Source organism: Equus quagga, chromosome 9 (genome assembly GCF_021613505.1).
Source record: "Equus quagga isolate Etosha38 chromosome 9, UCLA_HA_Equagga_1.0, whole genome shotgun sequence".
Classification (NCBI taxonomy): Eukaryota; Metazoa; Chordata; class Mammalia; order Perissodactyla; family Equidae; genus Equus; species Equus quagga.
Genome location: NC_060275.1, coordinates 17,778,778 through 17,788,011, shown reverse-complemented (window position 1 = coordinate 17,788,011; position 9,234 = coordinate 17,778,778). Strand labels below are relative to the sequence as shown.

General features: G+C 58.4%; 1 protein-coding gene across 1 annotated transcript; it reads right to left on the bottom strand.

Moving 5' to 3' along the window:
* Positions 1-3,578: 3,578 nt before the first annotated feature.
* RAX (retina and anterior neural fold homeobox) lies at positions 3,579-7,777 on the bottom strand. The gene is made up of 3 exons (XM_046671098.1): positions 7,489-7,777; positions 6,934-7,187; positions 3,579-4,079 (listed from the first exon to the last, which is right to left on the bottom strand). Exons 1-3 carry the CDS (start codon positions 7,775-7,777, stop codon positions 3,579-3,581), a joined length of 1,044 nt encoding a protein of 347 aa, XP_046527054.1.
* Between the last annotated feature and the right edge of the window lie 1,457 nt (positions 7,778-9,234).

The following is a 9,234-nucleotide window of genomic DNA, read 5'->3' as shown; positions in this document are numbered from 1 at the left end:
AGGACCCCGCGGGGCTGCGGCCGCCTCTGGACCCCGTGGCTGCGGAAACGGGCGACCGGGAGAGGCGGAGCCCTCAGTCCTCCGCGTCTCCACCGGCGAGAAAAATCGCCACCAGAAGCCGGGAGCTGTGGCACGCAGTGTGGACACGCCGCCCTCGTGCTCGGGAAGAGACTCCTCCATAAAGGGAAAAACGAGAATATAGAAACGCCCCCACCGCGGCAGGGGTGGCTGATGGCGGCCGGGGTAGCGGGGGTGGCCCGCTCCGCGCGGGATGGGGATCTCCGGGTCAGCAGAGGGTCCGGGTACCGCACCCGACGGTCAGCGGCCCCAAACCGCGGGCCGCGCCTGACTCCGCCCTTCCCTCGGAGCGGTCCAATCCGACACGTCCTGCCCCGCCAGCCCCGCCCCGCGGTCAAGCGCGCGGCACAGGGCCCCTCCCAACCCGGTTCCCCAGAGCCGCAGACAAGAGCTTCCACCGACGCACCTGCTTCCCTCGGCACCAGCCAGATCAGACGTCATCTTCTGCAGCCCCACATGGAAGACTCAAGAACCATTTCCCAAGTGATGCAGGCTTACTGAGGGAGTCCTTTCCCTTGGAGTCCCTGAAAGGCTTGTGCCCGCCTCAAATCAGAGCCAAGACACTCTAGGTTCAGAAGCCTGGGTCCCACCATAGCTGGCGCCTCTCAAAGTTCTTTCTGTAGGCGTGAGCTTGAGCAGAGGCCCCAAATGTTTCAGGGTCGTTTGGGGCTTTAATGCTCTGTATCACAGGACAGTCTCACCTCCTGCCTCAGTTAAGGACGGGTTCCCGCCTCGCCTGCACCCCTCCTCCTGCTGCTGGCAGTACGAATCGCTGGCCCTTAGAGCGGCCCTAGGAGTGCGGGGAGAGGGCGCTGGGGCCTATGCCATGTCCAGCCCTCCCCAGGAAAGCATCCAAGGCTAGCACCCACGCTTCAGGATCTCAATTCCCAACGTGCCCTAATGAGCTGTTTTGGGGAACTGAAATAAAGAGCATTTATTTAACAAATGTTTCCTGAACATGCAGTGTGATGGTGAACTGACCGGAGCTTCTGGTTATTCCAGCTTCCACATTTACAAGCAGTGTTAACTGGGGCAACTTCTCTGTGCCTCAGTTTCCTCATTTATAAAATGCAGCTAATTGTATCTTCCTGGTAGGGTCCTTGTGAGGCTTAAATGAGTCAATAGATGTTAGCCACTCAGAAGAGGGCTGGTACATAGTAAGCTTTCAAGGATCATTAGCTATTAGTATTTGGATCATTTTCCAAGGACTTGTACCTGAAATCCAGTACTCACTCATTTGGTGCCTAAAGAGATGGTTTAGAATATTCATTCTCAGACTAAACTAAACAGTAAAAGAGGAGAGGGTAGTGGTGGAAAGCTGCAGATGGTAAAAAGAATAGAAAGAAAGATGGCCAAGGGAAGGAGACGAAATGAATAATTGTGGAAATGATCTAAGGGAAGTGAGGAAGATGCTAATGGTGGAATGTGCAAGGTCAGAGGTGCCCAGGATGTGGTAAGGAGGAGGAGGGCAGAGCAAATGTACTCACCAGGGCCAGTGAAGCTGGGATTTCTCTGGATAAATCATGCCTAGTAAAACAAGGGTGTTGAAGGATGAAAGAGAAGATAGGCCAAAATGAAAGGAATTGACTTATACATCCATCCGGAGTTTACCTATTTTTTCTTGCCAAGAGCTCGTATCACTCGGGCCATTCCGTCCATTTCCCCACAGAACATCCTTGTGAGGGAAAGCGCCCGTGTAACTCCCTACCTCTCGAGGGAAATAACAGATTCAATAAATTCTTACTGACCAGCTTACTATGTGCAAGGCACCAGGTAAGGGTCCAGGAGTATACAGCTCTGGTTGCACCATAGCCTCTTAGGAACCCTATGACAAGGCCTGAATCCTGAGATGACGCTCCCTCCACCTTTGGGATAGTCATCCTTTTCCCAAGCAGGTCTCAGGAACCCTAGGGCAGCACAGGGCTACCGGGCAGTCAGAGAAGCAGGATCCCGAAGTGTATTTCCTCTTTCCAACATCCCATGGAGGGAGGGTTCATTTAGACAAGGAAAGGGGACTGGGGTGGTTCACTAATGTGCTAACGACCGACAGACAGTAGCCGGTTGATGCTAAGGCTCTGGGCGCGTCTTCCCGGGTGCGCTCATAGCTAGGAGGCCCTAGGACCTGCGCGATGGGAATCCAGGCTATTAGGGCGGCGGCTCAGCTTGCAGGGTCAACCGCAGATATCGCGGTAGCTCAGGCTGAGAATCCCAGGCTCTCCTTCACCAGGGACTCCGCGAGGACTGCGGGAGTTTCTGAAGCCGGCGGACACCTCTGGATACCTTCCCCGCCCCGGAGCCTGTGACAGAGAACTGCAGATTGTGTCCACGACGCGTCCGAGAGGACGTGCCCTCCGGGTCGCTGCGCAGAGCGCTCCAGGACGCTCTCTCCGCGCGCGGCCGCTAACCCGACGCGCGTTAAATCGATCCGCTAGGATAGGGGGTGCGGAGCGAGTTGGACAGACCAGAGAGAGACACTGGGCTCCGAAAAGGCAAAGTCGATCTGCCCCAGTCTTACCCTGGGTAGCAAGGGATGACACCGAGACAGCAACCTGGACAATGATCTGAGAGGGGCACTGGGCCTCTGCGGGGTGGAAAGAGAGAGGCAGGGCTGCCAGGGGCTTCGGGACGTTCAGCTCTCACCTTGTGGAAGGTGGCGTAGACGCTTCCTACTGGGGTCAGTCTTTCAAAGTTGCAGCCACCGCTTGGCTATTGTATCGAGGGACTGAGACCTCGCCCGCAGCTGAGCCTTAGGCTCCAAACACCACGAACCCCACACACTTGCGCGCGCCCGCACGCGCCCAGGGAGGGGCGCCTCTTGTATAGGGCGCCGCAGGCCGGTGATGGGGATGGTTCTCTGCTGCAGCAAAGCGCTTCCAGGAGGGTTCGCACGAGGTAGCCCCAGCTCCTGCGCAGTCCTCTGCCGTCCCTGACCCACCCGGTCCACCACCGCAGGCCCTCCAATACCCCCATTCACACGCACATCGTCCTCCCCGCCCCCTCCCCCCCCCACCCCCACACCGTCCTGAGCGCGCTTAACCAGAATCAAACCCAAACAAGTAAGTCTTTAATTCTCCTCCCAAGTACTTTGAAACTACTTATACAAACAGTTCCTCAAACTCTATTCCTCCGCCTCCCATTCCTCCCAGTTTTCTTTATCTGGGGTCGCCACGCAGCCCGGGAGCGGCCGAGGTCAGGCGCTTTAGGTCCCTTGAACCTGGAGGCTCCGGCGCCCGCGGGGGTGGGAGCAGCGTGGCCGGCGGGGTCGGGCGGCCTCTCCCCGCTCCAGCAGCAGGGCTGGGGTTCTGTGGGCTGTGTGGGTGGTCAGAGGGCCTCGGCAGGCCTGAGGGTCAGCCCTGCCCGGTGAGTCAGGAGCAGATGTGCACGACGACCCAAGCAGGCGGCACAGGGAAAGAGCGACCGAGTAGGGGGACCCAGGGCGGAGGGGTGCGCGTGTGCGCCTCCCAGGACGGTCGATTCGCCCGATTTGGTCCCTGGTGCCCCTAGAGGGCCTGCCACGGCTTCCCGATGGCCTGGATGTGCTCCTTGGCCTTTAGGCGCAGCGCGGCGATGCTGCTGTTGCGCGGGTCCGCCTCGTCCAGCGGGAACTTGTCCCCGAAGCCGGGTCCGCACGGGTAGGCGGGCGGCGGCGGCCCGAGGGGCTGCAGGCCGGGGCCCAGCGGCGGAGAGTTCAGAAAGGGCGGCGGCGGCGGCGGCGGCGTGTAGCTGGCGGGCAGGCTCTGCGCCGGCGGCCCGAAGCCCGGCAGGCTCTGCAGCGCCGTGGCGCCCCCTCCCGGCAGCGGCGGCCCGAGCCACGACTCCAGCGGCAGCGCGCCCCCCGCCGGCCCGCCGCCGCCGCCGCCCGGGCCCGCCCCGAGGGGCGCCAGGGCTGCCGAGGGCGGGGAGCGGCTGAACGAGAGGAGGGGCGAGTCCTGCAGCTTCATGGACGACACTTCCAGCTTCTCCTGCCTCCGCCACTTGGCCCGTCGGTTCTGGAACCACACCTGCGGAAGGCAGCACAGCGTCGTCGGGCTGCGGCGGGGGCCGGGGCCGCACCCCCGCCCGGCGCCCGCGAAGCCCGGCGTCTGGATCCCCCCATCCCCGGACAGAGCTGGGCACCCACTATTTCGCACCTGTTCCTTCCACCCGCCCCCCCCACTCCACCCGCATTATCCTTTCTTTTCCGTCCTATTTTCTCCTTTTGCTCTTTTCCCTTCTTCTCTCTTGCTTCTTCTGAGTCTCTTTGTCCCATCCTTCTCCTCCGTGGCGTCCCATCCTTTTTTCCCTGTTTATCTCACCCAGAGCTGTGGTTGTACTTGTTTCCAACTCCTGGCACGCAGCAGTTGCTCAGAAAAAACTGAAGTTAACCCTGGAATCGGACTGCAGGACTTGGAAACCAGAGCTCAACAAATTTCTGTGACCTGCTGGCTGACAGCCCTTCCTGACGCTTCGGTTCAGATTCTCCTGCCTCCCTGTGGAACAGCTCTCAGCGGCTGTGTTTTTGTCTCAGACTTTCTGTATTTTACCTACCTTTGTCTCTTTTATAAACATTCATATAAACAAATACTCTAAGTATTGTAACTGGTAACATTGGGTGTTAAAATACAGCTATTTCAACGAATTACTCATATGCTAACTAGTGGAAGAAAGTGGGCTTATTTGATCCCCAGCATATTTGAATTGCTGCTGTAATAAGATTTTCATTTTTATTTAATTGATATCCGCTTAGTATTTCTGATATTTCTTACAAATGGCTTTCAATGATTACAACAGTTCAAGCTTGTTTTTTTTTTAAATCTACTTTTACTTTATGGAGTTAGTTTTGACATTACCCTAAGATGAGTTCAATGAGTTTGAGTTTTTCTTTTTTCTTTACATATAGAAAGGCCATGCCAAGAGTGAAGTCTGGTCTCTTATCTTCCATTCCTGACCTCATAGAAGCCCAAGAAAGGGCGTAATTAAGGCTTCATCACCAGGTGACCACCCTCGGAAACGGAACAGAGAGAGCTGGTCTAGTTTAGAGGAGAAAACTTTGGCCAAACTGGTGGCTTCAGTGTCATATTTATCAAGGGAAGTGGGGGAATCGTTGTGACTTCAGAAGGGAGAAAGCAGTTCTGAGTCAATAAGGTGGGGGGACCTCCTAGGAGAGCTGAGAAAACTGCCCTCCAGCACCTGGGCAGAGCAGGGCAAGGGTGTGTAAGCAGGAGATTTGGGGGAAGAAGAAAAAGAACAAAAACATAAGTACTCCTGCTCCCTTCCCACAAAAGATTCTTCTACATATCTGAGGCCCTGATTTCCCAGAAACATTAGCTATTTGCCCATAATAGAGAAAAGAGAAACAGTGGCATGAGTGAGGGCTCCCATTCCTCTGCCTCCTCTGCTTCTCTGCATGTCGCACTCCATCCCCCCCAATATCCACGATAGTCTTCGGATCCAGTATCCAGAGTCAGAGGGCTAACGACTGGATAGTCAGCTCTTATACTGCTCTACTGCTGCCCTGACACAGTTGGAGACTCAGCCTGCCCCCCCACCCCCATCTGATTACATCATGGCCATGTGTTAAGAACCTGCCATATGCTGAGAACTGCCCTGGCTTTGCGGTCGCGGAGAAGTCACAGACACTGTTCTCAAGAAACTCACAACTTCGAGCAGAAGCCAAAACCCCTGAACAAGTAAAGAGGGAGGAAGGAAGGTGGGACAGAGGTGGCTTCAGGTATGAAGGCAGCCCCTGAGTTGGCTGTGCCTGTATTCTAGAAGGCACTGGAAGGCCCTGGAAGGATTTGCCTCTCCTCTTTCTTCAGCTTTCACTGTATTCTTTCCCTCTCCCTACCCCATCCTCCCTCCAGGAAAAGCAGGTGCTAAAATGCCCACTCCTTCAATGAAATCATTGCAATCAAATTAGGAGATATTGAACTGTCCTCGCCAGTTAATCCTGAGTCACATTAGGAAACTATTTTTACAAACCATGACATTTACTCCACAGTTTCAACCCCTCAACTAAGCAGAAGAGCTAAAAGGCAAGAGCTTGTCCCCTTTTACTTTTAAGACAAGGCCAAAAGCCCCCAATATCTGAAGACCCTCACTTCCTGGAAATCTCATTCATTAGACACACAAAAATCCCATCTCGTTCCCCTGCCTTTCAGGAGCAGTCAAATCTGTCCCCAGTGTCTCCCTTTCAGGCCTCTGTAAACTCTCCCAATTTGGAAATCCTCCCAGATTTTTCACAGATGACTAGCAAATATTTAAGGCTTTCAAATATTTTAATGATCAGGGATTAAAGATAATTCAGCTCTAATTAAAGCAAAAACCCCTTTACAATAAAAAGAAAAGGCCTCTGCCCCAGCAGGAACTTTGCTTGGATGTGCACCAGAGAAGCAAAAGTCAGTTTCTGAAAGGAACCCACCAAAAGTTTCAACTGCAGGCGCCAGGCCCTCGCAAGACCACAGGGTTTTCGTTTTTAACACGGGGCTGCCAGCTAGTGACTAGAGTGGCATTTGAGGCCCCAATAGGTTACCCTTGAGCCGCTGCCTACATTTCCTCTCTCCACAGTGATCCTCCCAACCCTCCATCCTCGCTGTACCTAATGAGCTGTCCTCTCCTCTTGCCAGCCGTTCCCAATTCCTCTTCTTAGCTTAGAACAGGGAGACCCCCAAGGGGAGATGGCACTACAAACTGGAACAGACTGTCCGAGGGGCGGTGCCTCGGCCACATGGAAGATCTCTGGGGTTCTAGGCTAGCCAAGTCGAGGAAGGGCAATGGGAAAAGTGCCCTAATAAATGCGTGGGTGCCCGGGGGTTCAAGGGAGCTTTCGCTGCAGCTTGGGCTCGGGCCCTCCCGGGACTGATCTGGGCGCTTTACCTGGACTCGGACCTCGGGTAGGTTGACCTTGCCGGCCAGCTCCTCACGACTGTACACGTCGGGGTAGTGGGACTTCTCGAAAGCGCGCTCCAGCTCGTGCAGCTGGTACGTGGTGAAGGTCGTGCGGTTCCGCCGGTGCTTTTTCTTGGGCTGCTCCTCCTCCGACAGCTTCGCGTCGCCTGCGGCGGGCCCGACGGGCAGCCCGGGGCTCGGCCGGGCCTCCCCGGGCTCCTTGGGGCAGTAGGGGCGAGGGGCTGGGACTACAGGCCCCGGAAGGTCAGAGACACTCCGCGGAGTATCCCTGGGCCCACCCCGCCTACCCGTGGGCGCTGGCAGCGGATGCGGGCGCTGAGATGCCCGCGGAGGTAGGGGTGAGGGCTGCGAGGGGCCCTTCAGCTTTTTCTCCACGCACGTTGGGATCTCCTGTTATACACCCAGCCCTCAAGCCCGCGCCCTGATGCCTTAATACAAGTTACGGCAGGGGCCTCTCCTCTTGCAGAGCTTCTAACTCTGGGCACCCAAAGGGCCACGCAGCGGCCGGGGGTGCGTACTCACCTTCGTACTCCGGAGCGGCCGCCGAGGCGGGCGGCGGGGCGGGCTCGGCGCCTCCCGCGGGAACCTTGGGGCAGGCAGCACGCGCGCCCTGCCTTCTATCCCGCTCCTTCGCCCCCCGGGCGCCTCGCTCCGCCGGGAAGGAGCCGAGGATGCCGTCGTCCTTGGTAAATCCCAGGATGGCTTCGATGCTGTGCAGCCGCGAGGTGCTCCCGCCCGGGCTGCGGAGCAGGTGGCCGGCGAGCGAGAAGCTGCCGTCGGCCATTGCGGGGGCGCAGCCGGGCAGGTGCATGGGGAGCGCCGGGCGGCGGGAGGGCGCGGCCCGCGCTCTCTGCAGCGCCGCCTGCTTTGGAGACAGACAGAAGAGGCTCGAAGCCGGCTCTTCCTGGGTACGGCGGTCCAACCCGAAGAGTCCCGACCCAAGGTCAGGCTCGGCGCGCGACGCCGGCCCGGTTACGCGCGCTAGAGGTGGGCGAGCGCTGCGCCCGTGGGTGCCTCGGTGCCTGCAGCATCGGAAGTTCGGACTCGGAGCAGCTGGGGCTCCGGGCGCTAAAGGCTGCGACCCGCTCGCCGCGGCTCCTCCCCTCTCGCCGGGGACCCAGCCTCTTCCCTCGGCCCCTCCCTCCGCAGCGGGGCGGGTCTTTTCCTCGCCCAGCCTCAGGGTCCTCACCCTGCCGCCCTGGGCGGGGCCAGCACCCCGAACCTTCCCCCTCCCCGGTCTCGAAGCGCTCCAAACACGCCCGCGGGACAGGAAGTGGCATGTTTGACAGACCTGGGGACGCGAGTGCGGGGTCCGATCCCCTCAGTCCTGCCTCAAGGGGCCCACGCCCTGGGTCTCACCTCCCCGCCCGGGCTTGCCTCCCTCCTTGAGCTCAGCTCCCTCTCCCGTTCCCCCCACCCCACACTCGCCTCTGCCCTGGGACTCGCTTCCTCTGCGCGCCCCGGGCGACCCTTGGAAAGACCGAGCGGAAAGCTTCCAGGCTCGACGGCGTCGGAAGTCAGTCCGCGCTGCTCCCCAGTTTGAATTTTCCTCTTTCTCCCTCTTTTCACCGCCGCGGGCCTCCTCTTTCGGCTTCCTAGTCCGAATCCCTGAACTTTGGGTTTATTTTGTTTGTCTATATCTGTTTCAACTCTTCCTCCCTGGCCGCTCGGACTTGGGCGCGGGCAGGCTCCCTCACTCCAGCGCCCGCCCCAGGAGGCGGAGGGGCCATCTGTGCCCGCAGACCCGGCGACCTCAAGTGCCCGACCGCCCAGCAGGAGGCTGGGAGGCCCAGGTCGGACCTGCTGCCTGGCTCAGGCCCCGTGCGAGACAAGCTAGGGGTTCCTCACGCCCGCAGACTGTGTGTCCTGCGGGAACCCTCCCCACCAAGCCGTTCTCCAGGCCAAGGAGATGACCCAACCTCAGGCTGCCTGGGGAAGGATCTTCCTCCGGAGAGAAGGCCTCGCACATCTCTGGGGGTTACAGGCGTAATCCGCTTGCATTTCTTTCCCCTTTGGGGGCCCCACGAGGCTTCCGTGGCCCGGAGTGACTCCCAGGCCCGGAGGAAAGACGATTTCCGCGGCCCAGCGTTTTTTCACATCCCCGGCGTTGTGAACGCTCCGTGAACGCCGGCGCTTCTCAAAGCTGACGCCAGATCCGAGTTGGGCGCCGGTCTTCGCTGAAATGTGAGCCGGGCACGTGAACCAAAATGCTTTCCTAAAAAGCCTAAGGACCTAGAGATTCTTTTCCTTTTCTCCCCAGTTTCATTG